We start from the raw sequence: 18,853 nt of genomic DNA on the forward strand, positions 1-18,853 counted from the left end.
TGTGCCCTGCGATTGGCTGGCGACCAGTTCAGGGTGTACCCCGCCTTCTGCCCGTTGACAGCTGGGATAGGCTCCAGCACTCCCCGTGACCCTTGTGAGGATAACCGGTGAAGAAAATGGATGGATTTTTATTGTTTTTATCCCGTTTTAAATGTTTTATCTCTTTGTTTTCAAATGCCTTTAATCACGTAAAGCACATTGAGTTACCTCGTGTATGAAATGCGCTACATAAATACATTTGCTTTGCTCTGCTTTGTAATTGATAGTCCCATGAATTCTGCCCTGTACCATAAATTTATGAACTAAAATGTTTCTGTAAAAGTTTGTGGCCTCAAGCTAAAGTGCACTTGCGTTCTGAAGCATGACAACGATCCAAAACACAGCAGTAAGTCAAATTCTGAAAGGCTTAAAAAAAATACAAAATGTGTCATTTTAGGCCGCAATCCATTTAAAATCATCGCCAGTGAGACACAACGCTTGATTTGACTCGATGCTGCCACGGGAGGCCAAACCAGTTATTAGGTTTATGGGGCTGTTTATCACTTTTTAACACACGGCCAGGCAGATTTTTTTTTTCCTTGATGAAAAAAAAAAATTAAAAAACACTTAAACCAGGTGTTATGTTTTCTACACGACAGTTGGCTTTTCTTTTAATGTGTTGATGTCGCAAAGAAAGTAACACCGGGGGGATAAACAAGGTTTCAAACCGGGAACAAGTTTGTCCTCTCCCGCGACTTCCTCCACATTGCGTAACTTGTTTTTTTTTTTTTTTCTTTTTTCCAGCTCCAGGAGACAAAAGATGAGCTCTACCCTTTTTTACTGGTTCACTCGCTCTCTCTCTCTTTCACATTCTTCTTCCTTCCCTCCGTTACTGCCACAAACAGAAAAAGGGAGGGATTTGCTGTAGCGGAGAGAGAAAAAGGGAGGGAGGGGGTTAGGAAGGCAGAACGGAAGGGTTGAGAGAGCGAGCGAGTGAGAGAAAGAGAGAGAGTGAGTGAGGCGGGGTGCACACGAGTATGTGCTGCGAGCGAGCGAGGCGAGGAAGCCGCCGCCATATGCCGAGTGGATTCTACATGCGAAAACCATGGGAAGCTCGCATCTCCTCAACAAAGGCATGCCTCTAGGTAAACGTGCGTGTTTACATGTGCCGGGTCGACGTTTTGCGAGCACGGTCGTGCGTTCCGTCTCCCCCGCCCCCCGTCTTTATCCTCCCCCTTTATTCTCATAGACTACTACACGATCTTGCAATGGCCTCGCAAGAATTTGTGTGTGTTGGCGGCAATCGACGAGGGCTGGCGAGAACGCGCACGCACAGGTGGCGGCGAAAGAGTGTTCTCGAAAGAAAAGAGGGGATGGAGCTAGCGCCTGTAGTCGATGGATAAAAGTCCGGCGCATTCTTCAGGGGGGGGGGGGGACTGTGCCCCCCCACGACTGTCTCCCCCGGGGAGGCAGGGAGTCCAAGGTCATAGGATACAGCATCCATCACTTACGACTCAGGGAGAAGCAATCGATGAATGAGCCGTCAGTCAACTTAGATTAGATTTTGTGCTAAATAGATGATGGGCGGCACAATCCTCTTAGCGTTAGCTACGTGAATCGAAGTCCTAATCCCCGTCTTGAAACCCTCATTTACAATACTGTAACCCCGGTTTGGATCCTGACAAAACGCTCCGTGGTCCACGTATCCTGATGATAGGATACCGTATTCGTCAGCTGTCGAGACCGCTGTCGTCAATCTGCAGCGCTGCAGCGAGCGCTCACTGACTCGAGAATGATTCTAAATGCAAGCAAAACTAATGTTGTTTACACCCAGGAGCACTCGGGTTCCCTCCTTCTCGATTCTTGGGGGTAAAGGAATTGGGTTTGTTGATGCGTGCTGTATACTTCAAATATTTGGGTTCCTGGTTGGAGGAAAGCCTTAACTTCAAACATACATCCATTTTCTTAGCCGTTTATCCTCAAGGGTCGCGGGAGTGCTGGAGCCCATCCCGGCTGTCAACCCTGAACTGTTTGCCAGCCAATCGCAGGGCACTTAACTTCGCACCAAAAATGCTTTAATTTTCTCAAAAGTCGACGGTGCGCCTTATAATCAGGTGCGCCTTATATATGGATCAATATTGTGCAGCTCCATCTAATGGATGCATAAAGTAACCCCAGCCTCTACTGTAGCATCTATTCTATGCGCCTTATATATGAAAAAGTTTTCATATAGGCCATGCATTGAAGGTGCGCCTTAAAGTGCGGAAAACACGGTACATTGCAACTGTAGGAAGCTCGTATGTAAAACAAGACAGAAGTGTTGCTTCTCTTTAACTGCACCCGACCCCCTTTATTATGCTGCTCTGAGATACGTTTCAAACTCAAGTCATGTCATGTCATTATCCAAGTCGGTTATCCTCACAAGGGTTGCGGGAAAGCTGGAGCCTATCCCAGCGAGCTTCCGACGAAGGGCGGACTACACCCTGAACTGGTCGCCAGTCAGTTGCAGGGTAGATAGACACCACCACTGAGCGGGAATCGATCCAAAGGCAGGGGTGTGTACCGCTACACCATCAGTGACTCAAACTCAGGTTAGGGTTTGAAACCCACTAACCTAAGGGACCCCATCCAGGGCGTCACTTCTATCCACCATCCTCTCCAGCGTTCGTTGGTTCGTTAGTAAAGCACATTGATACATTCTACCTCATGTCGTCTTGTGTCTAACCGAGTCTTGAAACTCTACTCGGTAACCCGAGTCCCGGATTGAACCCCTCATCTGAAATCATTCACCATTGGCTTGAAACAATACTGGGATACCGTAACTTGCTCTTGCTATGAACCACACTGGGAAACCATAAATCAGGCTTGGAATCCAAATTTCAAAACAATAACCCAGTCTCTAAACTCTCCTTGGAAACAATAACTCGGGTTTGAAACCCTTGTTTGAAATCCCGAACGCTTCCTTTAAACCATGCAAGCTTTTGAAGACCACAGAAGGGTCACCACAGGTCAATGTGAAGGACTTCATAGTGTCGGTCTGAGGGTCTCTTGTTGCTGGAATGCCAAAAATGTCCTCTCTCCTCGTACTGCAATGGTCTGCACTGCGTTCTTGAGCTCAAAGCGAGCGTTCGCCCCGTCTCACATCTTTTTAAGTAAGCGCAACGCCCATTGTTTATGTTCTTTTTAGGACGCAAGCAGTCCAACAACAGCTTGAGCAGTGTGACTGCGTTGAAAACAGAAAAGCCCTCTGAGGTGCCTAAGAGTGGCTGTTATTATTATGTATTTATTATATGACATCTCCTAACTAGAACCTGAGCTGAGCCGTGATTACGTGTGGCATGTTTATGAGGTCCCGTCGTACTTGGTCTTGATTTATTTTAACAGTTTGTACAGTGACCTTGAGTGGTTTGAGAGGTATGAATAAATGAAATGAATTATTATATTGTGTTGTTTACATGCTTGCCGCACCATTGGCGTTGAAGCTGGTTCTTAACTTGTTAGCAAACCACAACATTCTCTAAGCTATTTACTGTTAGCATTAAGCTAGTGGGCTCAAAGGCTAACTTATGAGGTTGTTTTAAACACTCAAGATATGATTAATTCTGTTTTACATACAATTTGATAGGACACTTCAACTGAGAATGGCACTAAAGACGTTAAAGGCCGCTCTTTCAAGAGTTGTTCAGTATTTGGCAACGTGCTACATTTGGGAAGCGAGTCGCTATATTTCCTGTCCCCATACGGGAAATCTAATACCGTGGTGTTACATAGGACCGTAGTTTTAACACTCGTCTCCCCTGGATTTGATTCTTATGATGGATAATAACTTTTAAACACAAGGAAAACTGACACCAACGAAGTGTTCACAAATTAACATGGAGCCCCACATCAGATATTTGACACCTGTGCTCTTGATGGTTTTTACAACGTTTCAGTCACACTTTTGACAATCTATTGATTCTCTATTAATTGCGTTGTACAGCACGCAAATGTCGAATATGAATTTTCCTCCACGCGGAAGAGTAATGTGAACGTTTGCATCGTCAGAACAGGTTTCATGTTGGAATTCAATTCCCCCCACAGAAACAGGGTTGAGATTGTACAGAGTTGACGACAAGTGATGTTTTTTTTTTTTTTTTGGTCATTACTTGAAGAAAGCAGCATGCGGAAACTCTTGTAAAATGAGACTTAACAGCCTTTGGATAGCAACTGACAAGCCTCTGACGTCTAGACTCAGTTCTCCTTTTTGTCAAACAGACCAATTCATTGAATTTGAACCCTGGCTTAAAATCATACTTTGAAACAATAAAACAGCGTTGATGGCTGATTTTGAAACCTAACCAGTCCTGAAACCCCACTTTGACACGCTAATCCTGGCTTCAAGCACTATTTTGAAAGCTAAATGTGACTTGTAACCCTCTGTTGAAACTTACCCTGTCATGAAATCTTACTTTGCAAACTTCATTTGAACCCTTACTTTTAAACTCAAACCCTGTCTTGAAAATCTGATTAAAAACCTAATCCCATCATAAAAGCACAAATTCTTGTTTGAATTCCTACTGTGATACCCTAACCATGGCTTCTAATGCAAATTTTTGTTTGAAACCTTAACCCTGACCACAATCTAATTCTTCTTTTGAAATCCTAACTTTCAACCTTAACCATTGTTTCAAAACCCTAACTCTGACTTGAAAAACTCATTTGAAACCTCAACTCTAGCTTGACAGCCTGACTTGAAAACTTGGCTTCTAACGCTAATTTCTTTTTGAAATGTTTACGCTGGCATGAAACCTTGGCTTTCAACTCTACTTTGAAACTCAAACTCTTGTCTGAAACCCCACTTTGAATCTGTAACACTTATTTCAAACCCCTAACCCTGACTTGAAACTTAATTTTCAAACCCTAATCCTGACCATGATTTGGAACCTTACACCTATCTTGAAATGCCAAATAAAATAATGATCCAAACACATCAATTATCTCCTGGCAGCTGCTCAGCGCAACAAATTGCTTCCTTTCAGAAAAAGGAGTCGCTCAATTGGAGTAAACAATTCCAGAGCTCTTTCATCTGTTTCTCGGTCAAGGACATCCGACCCTACGAATGAAGGAAGTCAGCATTTCACACCGAAACTTTCACACCGAAATCTTCTCCTGATGCGCCTGATTCCTTTGAATATTTCAGGGACGGTGATCTAGAAATCCCATCTTCATTTCTTGGGATCTGAGCTCAGTTAAATGGGAAAATCGAGACATCCAAACGCGGAGGAATTTCCACTTGTGTGTCCTCCATCTGAAGGACACAAGACCATTTGGACGCTCCCGGAATGAGTGCGGTGGAAAGACTGAGGAAAATTGTTGATGTCAGGTGTGGCTGAAGCTGCAAAGTCGGAAAAATGATGATGGACGTGGTCGACTTCAGTGGAATTTTGAGTCTTGCGACCAACTTCAAATTAGAAAAACCACATGGTCCACTTGGACTGGATTAGAGCGGAGTAGTACATGAAAACTGACAAAAAGTAGTGTGAACAAAGTCATGAAAGATATGAGCATAGTATGGTATCGGTAAAATCAACACAACTCAGAACCGTGACGCCAGCACGCTACAGCTGATCCACCGACTTGCCGAATAGGATTTCCCCTTACTTCAGTTCTGCTGTTTGTTGTAGGCATCAGGCCGCCCATCATGAACGGACCCATGCACCCGCGCCCCCTGGTGGCGCTACTGGACGGGCGCGACTGCACCGTGGAGATGCCCGTCCTGAAGGACGTGGCCACCGTGGCCTTCTGTGACGCCCAGTCCACACAGGAAATCCACGAGAAGGTAGGTCACTCCACGAGAGAAAGTACAGTAAAACAGGTTCTTGACTTTCAGAAATGTATTATGCATTTTAAAAACCGGTCACTTGTTTTTCTTTTTTTTTTTTTTTTTTTTTTTTTTGGGAGGGGGGGCAGTTCTGTCTCATGGAAACGCAGAGGACGGCTTTCGTCCTCATTCCGACCGAAGGTAAAGCTGGGGCAATACAACCAAGCGAGGGCTACTTTTGTACTGCGCTTCAACTTAGCAACTTTCTTGTAGCACATTTTCAGAACCATCAAGAGACTAGCAAAAACTCTAGCAAATTTTTGAGTTCTTGCAGCCTATGTGACTCCTTCCAGATCTGGAATTGTTCATTCTTCCAAATCCAGACAACAAACGAAGCGCCATTGGTTAATTCTACCATAAAGCTGAAGTGAGCAAGCCCTCCAATTCTACCTCGTCAAGATTTGCTCAGGACTCTTTTGAAATGGGGGAATCTTCAGACTGTGTGGCTGCCAAGAAACAAGAAACTTAGAGATACAAACAATAAAAGGTTCATTTTAAAAACTGTAATATGCGAAGAGCAAGCACGCAGTATTGCTCCATAGTGGGTCACCCACTGTGACTAGACTAGTTGCTGTCAACATGCTGGTGTGAAAATATCTGGCAGATATCTGGGAGACTGCCAGGCACACTTGCTCAGCCTTTCTCTGTGAATGTGCTCAGTAGGCCACAGCCTGGCTGGCACAAACAGATGGTTTTGACATGCTAATTGAACGGCATGTCGTTGACACCCAGCAGTGCCGGAGGTGAACGCAACAGAAAACCGAGTTCTACAAGACGATGAAAATCGTACGTTTGTATATTTCTCGCAGTCTTCCATTTTCTATCCCGCTTTTTCATGCCCCAAACTCAAAATAAAACTTAATCTTTGATGCCGTGCTTCATCCGTGGCAACATACAGTAGGCCATATAGCTCGGCAATCCCGCATAGCCCATGTGAGCAGGATACTGCTACGGCTTCTGATTGAGGCTCATTTGGGTAAATTCCCTAGTAGGCGCTTGTTTGAATGCTCGTCATTAAAAGGCGAGGAAACATTATCTGATTGCATTTCGCAATAATATCGGGTCCCCGTGGCATATCGAGGTCGTGGCATGATCCGGTGGAGGCAGGTGTATTCAAACAGGATATTAAGAGGGTCCGGACAAGATATCCACCCAGTACCCGTTCAAAGTAATCCACTCTTCTGCTTCAGATTTCGTAAATAATACTGTCGTTAAAATAAAATAAAACTAGCACTTTGTGTGTGCAGGTACTGAATGAAGCCGTGGGAGCGTTGATGTATCACACCATCACTCTGATGAGAGAAGACCTGGAGAAGTTCAAAGCGCTCCGAATCATCGTTCGCATCGGCAGCGGCTACGATAACATTGACATCAAATCTGCTGGTGAACTTGGTGAGCCGCTAGCCCCTTTCACACCACCTGGGAGAGTGGTTTGAAGTTTCATTCCTGACAGTCACGTCACGTGGTTGTGGATGGTGACGGTTCAAAAAGATCACCTTAAAATAGACATTCAGTCCAAAATGTATTTCCAACCTTAACGATTCCTGGACTCCAGAAACAGAGCAAATCCTGGCTAAGACTCTTACCTAATGCTGTCAGTGGTATAGTTTTCTAAGATCGCTCCTTCAAATCGTAGGGGGAGACATTAAATCCATATCTGCATGGCATTTCGATGATTAGTCATTTAAAACCGTAAAAATCCACGGACCGATGAATTTGTCATTTCAGTGTGACAATGCGTTCAAAAGTTATTGTGGTTTTGGACCATTGAAACAGCCCAAATTCAGTTTGAGAAGCCATCAAGCTGCTGCTAAAATGTTCCTCATCTTCCTTTCCAACAGGAATCGCAGTTTGTAACATGCCAGCTGCCTCAGTGGAGGAGACGGCCGACTCCACGCTGTGTCACATCCTCACCTTGTACCGCCGCACTACGTGGCTGCATCAGGTGTGTTGAAAAAAAAAAACCCAAAACATCTTTGTTCCATTTATCACGTACCGCTATACGCCGCAACGCCAGGCTCTCCGCGAGGGCACACGGGTCCAGAGCGTGGAGCAGATCCGAGAGGTGGCTTCGGGAGCGGCGAGGATCCGAGGGGAGACGCTGGGACTCATTGGACTGGGTAAGTCAAGGCGAAAAGCCAAATCACGTACCCACTCTACAGTGAACCCACTGAAAAGCAAATAAATAAATACATAAATAATTGATACATGTACAAAAAGGGGCTTGCAATTGCCTGTAGATGCCACAAGATGGTGACAAAGCTCTTAAAATGGAGCATAATGCACCAACATGTCGGTTAAAATCTTTAGCTCATGTTATTTAGTAAGTGTATGATCTTACTTACGAGCCTAAATCACATGCCAGAAAAAAGTGGCGTGGCATCCCCAACGGCTGAACAATAAACACAATAATAAATGTAAAAAGTAATGTAATGTAAAAAGACATATACTAAGCGGTTATAACCAGTTCAGGGTGTACCCCGCCTACTGCCGGATGACAGCTGGGATAGGCTACAGCGCTCCCGCGACCCTCGTGAGGATAACCGGCTCAGAAAATGGATGGATGAAAGCAATAAGTCAAACCCAAGTCGAGGCTTAAATTCTGATCCGATTTAAGACATGTAGGTCCAGTCTTCTGGTCTACTTTCAACTGTTATGTTAACGGGTTTGTGCATTAATGTGTGCGTGTGTGTGTGTGTGTGTGTGTAGGTCGAGTGGGCCAAGCCGTAGCCCTGAGAGCAAAAGCGTTCGGCTTCAACGTGATTTTCTACGATCCCTATTTGGCGGACGGCGTGGAAAGATCCTTGGGCCTTCAAAGGGTCACCACGCTACAGGTATTCATTGGCATTGAGCTCTGCATTAAGATTATCGGTGAATTATAATTTGTAATCCCGGTGAGTTGTATGATTCCATTTCATGTTTTATTGCAATTGAAGCGATTCGTATTTTGTCGGATCGAAATTGTCATTTTGTGCGCTATCGTGACATCCTCTCTATCGTGACGGACAATTAAAACGGAACACAGGGACATTTCTCTCTTGTGGCCAGAAGAGGAAAGACATTTTTTTGACATGAAATTGTTTCAAATGTTTTGCTCTCCACAGGATCTCCTCTTCCACTCCGACTGCGTGTCGCTGCACTGCAGCCTGAACGAACACAACCACCACCTCATCAACGACTTCACCATCAAGCAGGTACTGAACCGGACCTCGATCGGATCTGAATTTGATCCGGGGGAAAAAAAAAAACGTTGGGGGACGCGGCCTGTTTTTCCAGATGCGTCAGGGGGCCTTTCTGGTCAACACAGCCAGGGGGGGTCTGGTGGACGAGAAGGCCCTGGCCCAGGCTCTGAAAGACGGGAGGATACGGGGCGCCGCCCTGGATGTTCACGAGACGGAACCTTTCAGGTAATGTCACCTCTGGTTGGCTCTCGTACGTGATTGTACAATTTGGTAACCCTCACTCACGAAAGTGTTTACATGGCGTTCCGTCGTCGCGCTCCCGCGGCACTTACACCGCGAATGGGTTAGTGGACGCCACGCTACACCTTGCTAAATGCAATGAGTCCTGGGTTTTACAGACCCACGCAAAAACTCTTTGTATCTAGTCCTCCGCCGAACCAAAGATCCGGCCCCTTTCACAGACTGCATTTGTGGGTATAGTTTCAGTCTGGGGCCACTGAAGGACGCCCCCAACCTGATCTGCACGCCTCACGCCGCCTGGTACAGCGAACAGGCCTCGTTGGAGATGCGTGAGGAGGCGGCCAGGGAGATTCGAAGAGCCATCACAGGTTAGCACCACCTTGACTAGCAGCTTTAAAAGGTTGTACTTCAATTCCAAGAAGATTCGGTTTGTGCGCAGGTCGGATTCCAGACAGTCTGAAGAACTGCGTCAACAAAGAGTTCCTGACTCAGAACAATCACTGGACGGGGGTTGAACCAGCCAACGTTCACCCAGAGCTCAACGGAGCCTACAGGTAAATGCTGTACATGCTTGTCATAGCATCAATACTGTATAGCCTTTGACATGAGCTACTTTGAAACCATACGCGACCTTTGTTAGGATGAGCAGCTCACAACATGAATGTATGGATAATTTGAAACCATAATTATTTCTTCAAACGCTAATACCAGTTTGAAAACCTCTTTTGAAACCCTAATACTGGCTCAAGAGACGAATCATGGCTTGCAAAACTGCAAGGCAACTGTGCGATGGTTTGAAACCCTGACCCTCGCTCAAACCCAAACTTTAAAATATTACCCTAACCACAATTCTGGTCTTGAAAGCCCAATTTGACACCTTAAATCTTGTTTGAAAACATAAAACAAATCCTTAAATATGATCAAAACACAAGTATGAAACACAAACAACTTTGAAACCACAACTCTGGGTCGAAACCCTAATTTGAATACCTGACCCTTTTTAATGTGAAACAAATCCTGATAATTGTTGGCGACTCTACTTTTAAAAAATTGGAGCACAACCCTAACCCAAACTCCTCTCTCCGCTTCCCAGGTACCCGCCCGGCGTGGTGAGCATGACCGCCGGCGGCCTCCCGCCGCCCGTGGAGGGCGTCGTGCCCAGCGCGGTGCCCCTCGCGCACCCCCTCCCGCCGGCCATCGCGCATCCCCCGCACACCCCGTCGCCCGGACACAACACGGTCAAGCCGCCAGAGGGCGACAGAGAACAACATCCAAACGAGCAGCTGTAGTTAAAAAAAAAAAAAAAAAAAAGCACGGCAGAAAAGTCCAGGAAGTAACTACTGAGTCCAAAATGTACAGGACGTTGGCACAGTTGCCTGTTGACACTCCAAAGAGAGCCAAGAAGATGACAGTGATGGTCAGACAAAGGAAACACAGAGCTTGGATGCTCATCTGGCCTAAGACGCGAAAAAAAAATAAGTCCAAAATTTCCCATTTTTCCCCCCCCCCCCCCATCATTTCCAAGGTGAAGCAGAAAAATATGTGCACAGTTTCCCAACCTTAATTGATCCAAGGTACATATTTTAAGAGTAAAATACCACAGCATACCACGACAGAAAAATGTCACAAAAGTATACAGTACATTGTGATTACCTTGACTTACAAGTGACCCAACATATGATTTTTATGAGATAAGCGTGACCTTAAACTTAGTGAAAAAAAAAAATCACAGTAATAATAGTAAAATAATAAAATTAATAGCGAAATATAGGCCACAAAATTTTAAATCCGTATTACCTTCCGCAGTAAATGAAGTGTCTTCAATGAGTACTTTTATTTAATATGGATTTAAAATTTTGTGGCCTATATTTTTGAAAATTCTGGCTCGAATAAAAGTTTCAATTAAGAGCTTTACTTCACCGCCACTCAAGTTAAAAAAACAAAAACAAACAAAAAAAAAAAAACAACAGCAAACTGAAAAATGAAGGTACAGGGAGTCCTCGGTCTACCACTGAGATCTGTTCCTACACAGCAGCGACTTAACTTGAATTTCGACTGAAGTTGGATTCCACCATTAAAGTCAGAATTTACATCAAAATACTTTGCATAAAAAATCAAATACAGTGGTGCCTCGGTTCTCAAACACAATCCGTTCCAGAAGGCCGGTTGAAAACCGAAACGTTCAAAAACCAAAGCGCGTTTTCCCATTACGACGCATGGAAAACGAAATAATGCGTTCCAAGCCTAAAAAAAAGGTTTTTTAAAGCATTTTTTTTTAGCAGACAAGACGGGGGACAGGCGTAAAGTCGAAACCTCTTAACCCAAGGACTCCCTGTACTTTGATGCCCTCATGTGTGGGAAAGGGGAGCCGCAGTCACCCGTGCACCTTCAGCCGTTTGCTTGGTCACAGAACAAATTTAACTCGTAAGTCAAGGTACCGCCGTATACTGCAGTAACGTCTCAATTTACTCACAAATAGTGCGAAATACGGCCGTCTTCAGTTGAACACAAATCTATTCTGCCATCAATTAAAAGAACATTAGTAAATCAGTACATTTGGTACAAAATAAATGAGGTTGGGAAAGTTTTTGCTGGCGAGAAGATGCTGGAAGCTTATTTGCGAATTTTCCTTAACAACAAGCCACCTTGAAGCAGAAGCAGCTTTTATTTTTTATTTTTTTGCACACCACCTCAGGAACGTCCGTTTCTGCAGTCAGCTGCCGTCTCCCATCGACGTCATTCCCTCACGTTTTGTGCTTCTTTTTGGCGTTCTTCGGAAATGCTTGCCTTTCGTTCGAATGTGACGCTCTTCGGTTGTTTGCTGTGCTTTGAACGGAGCATGCCATTTACAGGGTCGGGGGTGGGGGGGGGGGGGGTCAAAATGGTTCGCTCGGAGTTGATATTTTTTAAATTATGTGGTTGGGAAGACGCAACGCGATGCACTGAGACTTTGTAATGTAGCAGACAAAGAACTGAACAAAAACGTGTTCAGTGCCGCCACCCCTACCCGAACCCCGCCTTCTTGAAACCCTAATTTGAAACATGAACCCTGAATTTAAACCCTACTTTGAAACAATAACCCTTGTTTGAAACCCTAAACCGGGCGTGAAACTCTTAGCATGAAACCCTAAAATGTGTATGTAACGCAAAAATAGTCCCCAACTTGTCCCTCCCGCTCCCACGAGACCCCCACAAGTGAGCAAACTCACACAGGAGCTGCTGTCAGCCACAGCTCATCCCTAGACACTCACATGCAGACTTCATACGCCACCACAACCTGGCCCCACCTCTTAAAAACACATGAACAAAGATACTACAATACATTTTTTTCTATGTATATTTTTTAGGCTTGCAAGTGTTTTGTGTTTAAATACGACGTGTTTAAAAAGTGCATTTTGATAAATGAGGGTGGGATAAACGGGGCTTCACTGTACGGACGGGGCTTCCATTTCGAACGCAACAGCCGTATAAATCAGCACAAGGGTGATCCATCTAACAATTTTCGGAGCCGCTTATCCTCACAAAGCGTAGCGGGAGTGCTGGAGCCCATCATTGGGCAGGAGGGGGAGTACACCCTGAACCGGTTGCCAGCTAATCGCAGGGCACATATAAACGAACAACCATCGGCACTCACATTCACATCCACAGGCAATTTAGAGTCTTCAATTAACCATCGGCACTCACAATCGCACCTACGGGCAATTTAGAGTCTTCAATTAATGTACAACGCACGTTTTTGGGGGGAGTGGGAGTTAACCGGAGTGGCTGGAGAAAACCAATGTCGGCACGGGGGAGAACATGCAAACTCCACACTGGCAGTGCCAGAATTTGAACCCCGGTCTTCAGAACTGTGAGGCAGACGCTCTAACCCAAAGGTGTCAAACTCGAGGCCCGGGGGCCAGATCTGTCCCGCCACGTGATTTCATGTGGCCCGCAAAGCCAAACGTAGAGTGTTGATTTCCGGGATTCTTGTAAAAAATTGTATCAAAATTTCGAATCGTCATACATCATAACTGATTAATAGTTGAGATAGTACAAGCATTTTTGTGTGAGCAAACGTGAATAGTTGAAAAACACATTACCCTTGATTTCTGATTCCAAAACTAGTTAATAAATTGGTGATGGAGATATGATGAGATGTTGTTTCACAGTCATAACGGCCGTCAATGTGGCCCGCGAGAAAAATGGGTTTGACACCCGTGCTCTAACCAGTCTGTCCACCGTTTCCTTCAAAAAATCAATCAGACCTTACCCTGATTCCTTGGTTACTCTGAAGCATTTTTTTTAACAAAGCAACAGAGTGAATAGCACAACGCTCCCTTTAACATTTCATGATGGGTCCTTACTCAGTGTACCGTTTGGCCACCGTCGTGTTGTCAGTGTCTGCGTGTGTGTACATAGAGTGGTGGTGGTTTTTTTTTTTAATTTCATTGCCTGCCTGTGTCATTGTGACTCGTTTGTATCTATCCGTGTGTAAAAATGCAGCGCTGCGAGCGGGAGTGCGGGGTTCCTGAAGGCGTCGTCATTGAGGCTGCGTTCGCGCGCCGGTTGAAATGAGCTCTGGTGCTCCGCTAGTGCGTTCGTTTGGTCTCGTGTTAAGTTACATTGACAGGCCCGAACACGGTCCGAGACTTTCATTGCGATTCAATACTAAACAGCAGCCGTGCGTGGGACTAGATCTCTTTATTCTTGCTGTGTTTCTTTGTTATTTTTCTCGAGGCAAACGAGTGACAATTTCGAGGGGTTTCCCAGTCTTAAAATCGAAAAACTACCCGAACGTCATTAAATTCTGGGGAGGGATTCAGCCACTAAAGCAAGTTTAACCTAGAAAAGTGAAATCTGGTAGGTTGTCTACGATGCCTCAAAAAAAAAAGTCTAAGGAAAGCAAATTTCACCTAGAAAAGTGAAATTTGTCTACAATGCCACTGAAAAAAGTCAAAGGAAAGCAAGTTTAACCTAGAAAAGTGAAATCTGGTAGGTTGTCTACGATGCCTATGAAAAAAGTCCAAGGAAGCCATGCTAGGAAAAACAATATCTGCCATTTTGCCTTGAATCAGCATTTTATCCATTTTCAGTCCTCTTTCATGAGCAAACTTTGCGCCAAACATTCAGATTTTTAATCACATATAGCGGACCTATGGGCAATGCTAAATTGAAAAATTTTTACGAGTAACTTTCTTCCGTTGCGCGTTGGCGGAGCATGGCGGCAAAGTTTCATGACGTCACCAAACTTATGTGACGACAATACTGCCAGCCTAGTTCCGGTCGACTAGCGAAAATGTATCAATACAATATTTCCACTCGTGAGTCCTCGCATTTATATTTCCTTGCAGGTTTAATTCTTATCGTTTTTTAGAGTCCCACAGTTTACACAGAAAAAAGCGAAAGGTTGTGAGTTTGAATCTGGAAGTTTTTCGAGAGTGACAGTGCTTTCAGGATCCCACTCCAGATCCAGCGTCTCGAGTAGTAAACGGTTCACTGTTGCCTACCCGTCCCCCCTTCACGTCGAGGTAGCGAGCGCGGCGATCAGGGATGGATATTTCACACGGGTGTTGCAGACTCCGATCTACCGAACCGAGCTGAGTGCCGAGTTCTCGTTGGGCCAAAATACCGAATGTGCACGTTCTAGGGCCTTGGGAATTCTGCGAGGAATTCCGATGAACGACACATTCCTCACAAAATGCCTATCGACTTGACCGTTTCCATGGCAACCTTCGCAGAAAGTGTTCCTCGTTTAAGAACGAAAGCGCACTTTGAAATTCTATCCCTGGTACGCAGTCCACTGTTGCCTACCTGTTTTGTCCTCTTTATAGTTAAGTAGTAGGCGTAGCAGTATACAGTACATATACATATATATATATATTCTATATTCTACAGTAAATATTATTTTTGGTCAAAAGCCCTGAGGAAAGATATGTCTGTGACTGTATGCATTTGTATGAATACTTTTAAAAGGAAATAAACCCGTAAAAGATGCGGTTTGATCGGTGTCTGGTCTCAATATCACTGCAGTAGTGGTAATGGTAATTACGACGACGAAAACATTTATCATGTCGTAATTTTAAAAATGTTCAAAAGCTATAGCTTTTAAAAGGGGAAGGCCACTCATTGAAAATAATGGATCACATAGGTCATGTCATTGGTACTGTAATTTTAAAATAAAGATTTTCATCAGATATCATTTAAGGTTGTTTATATCAGCAATTCTGAATGTTCCCGGTCGCTGACATTTTGGCGAGTCATATGACCTGCGTGCGCGGATGTGACGTGTCATGTGTTCAACCCGAGGCTCGGTTACGTTCCGACACAGTTATTGTCAGCGCTGATTTCTCGGATTTATCCTCATATGAAGAAATAGAAGTATCGGTCGATCGCGAAGACGGAGGAATACGTCCATACAGATTTGGCCCCGGGGGCCTTTGTTTACGCGCTTATGTCCGCGTCAATCCCGTCTGAAGAACCATCCAAATATTCAACATTATTGACAGCCACAGGTTCAGATTAATTGGACACTCTAAATTGCCCCTGGGTGTGATTGTCAGTGCGGCTGTTTGTCTTGATGTGCCCTGTGATTGGCTGGCAACCAGTTCAGGGTGTACCCCGCCTCCTGCTCATTGACAGCTGGGATAGCCTCCAGCACTCACGCAACCCTCGTCAGGATAAGCGGCGAGGAAGAAAAGAAGGAGGATAGATGGAAGGATATCAACATAGGCAATTCATAGACACGGTGGGGAAGTTTCAGTTACACAGTTTTTTGTTGTTCACGCCAGGGCTTCACTGTACCGTATTTTCTGCACTATAAGGCCCACCTAAAAGCCTTTCATTTTCTCAGAAGCCGACGGTGCGCCTTATAATCCGGCGCGCCTTATATGTGGATCAATATTGAGCCTTTAGTGCAGCTCCATCTCATGGATACATAACGTAACCCCAGCCTCTACTGTAGCGTCTATTCTATGCGCCTTATATATGAAAAAAAAATTGAAATAGGCCATTCATTGAAGGTGCGCCTTACAATGCGCTGCGCCTCGTAGTACGGAAAATACAGTACTTTAAAAGGTATGTGTGCAGTTTCTGAAGGTTAAAAAAAAAAAGCCACAAGGATGTAAACATGTAGCAAAACAAGTCTGATAATCAAGTTCATATAAGCAGCATTAATGTGGTGGACCCCCCCCACACACACACGATTGGCTCACCTCTCCCAAGGTTACTTTCAGCCACTGGAAAAAAAACTTCTCACCAGCTGGAAACTCAAGATGCATTTCAGCTAAAAAAGAAAACAAAAAAACAAAAAATAAGCCACCGTGAGCGCAATGGGAAACAGATGCATGCAAAGAGTGCTTTTTTTTTTTCGGCGTCTGCGAGGGGGCAGCGTGCAACGAGGCCTTGGAGGAGATCAAAAGCTAAAAACAAAACAGATGGGAAGCGAACACAAGAGATTTAAACACCTCTACAGTATGTGTTGTCAAGTAATCGTTGACGGTACGCTAATAAATGATATTACACATCTCTATGTATTGTCAAACAATGGTCGCCAACGATGATTGAAATGATTTTGGGCTTTTGGAAGATGTGGTAAGGTGATTGTAATCCTTGCCTCGACTTCAGGAAATACTGCTGTGCTGCACTTGGGGGGAGGCTCTGGATCGTTAATCCAGGTTATGGCTCGAATAATGGCGTTCCGACACTGTTAAGCCTTCTATAAAGCGTCGTCTTAACATTCATCAAGATGGAAACACCAAAACGTTTACTGACGTTTTTTTATCTTATTGTGTATGAATGCTCTCAGCAATCTGAAATCTGAAAAAAAAAAAGAATACTGTACAAAAGTTCAGTTCGGTTTCTTTGGAGGCGAGTTGTACCACAGATGACATTGGATTCATCTAAATCAGGGGTGTCAAAGTTATTTTTACAGCTAATTTGTGCATTTTTTTTTCCTAACGGCCGCAAGGGGGCACTCGAGTGGAAAATGTAAAAATGAGACCGGTGGAATATATGTGCCGAGGAAGTGAAGTTTACCAGCCCTGTTAGCGCTCTGCTAGCGTGTTGCTGCTGTTTTACTGGCGTGTCTCAGTGATATTTACTGGTAAGTTTTACTTTAACCGGCCCTGTTAGCGTTAAACTCTTTCTGTGTACCGTCTTTCTTGTAAATAGCTCATATTTCAATGTGGGTTTCAATGTGGGCACTTGCGGCTTTTACAAAGCTGCGGCGTACATATGTACCAAACGGTATTTCCTTTACAAATGTACTCTGTGAGACTTGTAACCAGGTGCGCTTTGTAGGCCGGGAATTACGGTACTTTTTAAATCAGAAGACAAGGATAATAATTTGTTCAAGTTACTGTAGAAACACAGTTAAGTAACAGCGGTTACCTCAACATTATTGTTTTTTTATGACAATCTGGAATTTGAGCACAGATTTGAGCGAAAATGACCGAAGTTGACAAACGCGATTTGGTTTCATGGGCCACGTGTAATGATGTGGCGGGCCGCATCTGGCCCTCAGCCCTTGAGTTTGATACCTACAATCAAATTGGACATTTACTAAGTGCTTTGATATGCCATCCATGGTCTTGTATTGAAAAAATGCCAATGTTTCAAACTATAGACTTGAAGACTAATAAAAGAAATGCCGACTCCCACCTGATGGTTGTTGCATCAGGTTGACCTCACTTTGTGAGAGACACAAAATCTGGTGGTATTTTCCCGGTTGCCATCCAAGCAACAACATTTTGAAAGGAGAAATATTATCCAGAAACGACAAAGTGCAATTTCTGCGGAGACTGCAAGTGAATGCTGAAGAGCTGCAAACAGCACTGAAATGTTCCATCCATCCATTCATTCATTTTCTTAGCTGCTTATCCTCACAAGGGTCACAGGGAGTGCTGGAGCCTATCCCAGCTGTCAAACGGTTGTCACAATCATACCTTGGGGCAATTCAGAGTGTCCAATTAATGTTGCATGTTTTTGGGATGTGGGAAGAAACCAGACTGGCTGGAGAAAACCCACACAGGCACGAGGAGAACATGGAAACCCCACACAGGCAGCTCCGGGATTGAACCCGGGACCTCAGAACTGTGAGGCCAACACTTTACCAGCTGATCCACTGTGCTGCCCACCGAGATGATGTGGAATTAATTAAAATGAACAAAAAAAAAAAGGGAAATGCCAAACTGATAAAAGCAGAATATAAATGACGGTACATTTAAAATGTCTCCATAAATTTTGGAATTTAGTAATTGAAAATGCGGAATACTGAAAAAAAAGTGCGTAAAGTTGAGGAATGCGATGAACGGTTCCCAAGATTTCAGTTGAAAAAATGTAGACGGAGGTGGTAAGGATGTAAAATGCTTCCATAACGTCCTGGTTGAACTGAACTGGAACTGTTTGGATTGCTTAGGAAATATGAAAGGATAATGTCTGCAGAAAAAAAAAAAAAAAAAAAAAAAAGACTTTGGGGACTTTGAAAAATAGCTTTCAATATTTCGTGAATGACTTTAACCTTTGGGCAACACATCTGGAAAGTAATTAGAAGTGGGCAGAATAATACAAATGTGGAATTTTGGTGCTTTTATAGAAATATTCGGCACAA

The 18,853-nt window shown here is 44.2% G+C and overlaps 1 protein-coding gene across 1 annotated transcript; it reads left to right on the plus strand.

Moving 5' to 3' along the window:
• The first annotated feature begins 755 nt into the window (after positions 1-755).
• LOC133508820 (C-terminal binding protein 1) lies at positions 756-17,892 on the plus strand. Its single transcript, XM_061835269.1, has 11 exons — positions 756-1,124; positions 5,646-5,800; positions 7,090-7,234; positions 7,684-7,787; positions 7,860-7,962; positions 8,552-8,676; positions 8,947-9,036; positions 9,119-9,249; positions 9,505-9,632; positions 9,704-9,818; positions 10,358-17,892. The coding sequence occupies exons 1-11, from the start codon at positions 1,085-1,087 to the stop codon at positions 10,551-10,553; spliced, it is 1,332 nt and encodes a 443-aa protein (XP_061691253.1). The 5' UTR covers positions 756-1,084; the 3' UTR covers positions 10,554-17,892.
• The last annotated feature ends 961 nt before the right edge of the window (positions 17,893-18,853 follow it).

The sequence above is a fragment of the Syngnathoides biaculeatus genome, chromosome 11 (assembly GCF_019802595.1).
Source record: "Syngnathoides biaculeatus isolate LvHL_M chromosome 11, ASM1980259v1, whole genome shotgun sequence".
NCBI lineage: Eukaryota > Metazoa > Chordata > Actinopteri > Syngnathiformes > Syngnathidae > Syngnathoides > Syngnathoides biaculeatus.

Excerpts from the sequence above, each read along its gene's own strand:
- LOC133508820 (XM_061835269.1), top strand. The coding sequence starts at position 1,085 with ATGGGAAGCTCGCATCTCCTCAACAAAGGCATGCCTCTAG. Across the intron at positions 5,801-7,089 it reads CACAGGAAATCCACGAGAAG|GTACTGAATGAAGCCGTGGG; the intron begins GTAGGTCACTCC and ends TTGTGTGTGCAG. Across the intron at positions 8,677-8,946 it reads AAAGGGTCACCACGCTACAG|GATCTCCTCTTCCACTCCGA; the intron begins GTATTCATTGGC and ends TGCTCTCCACAG.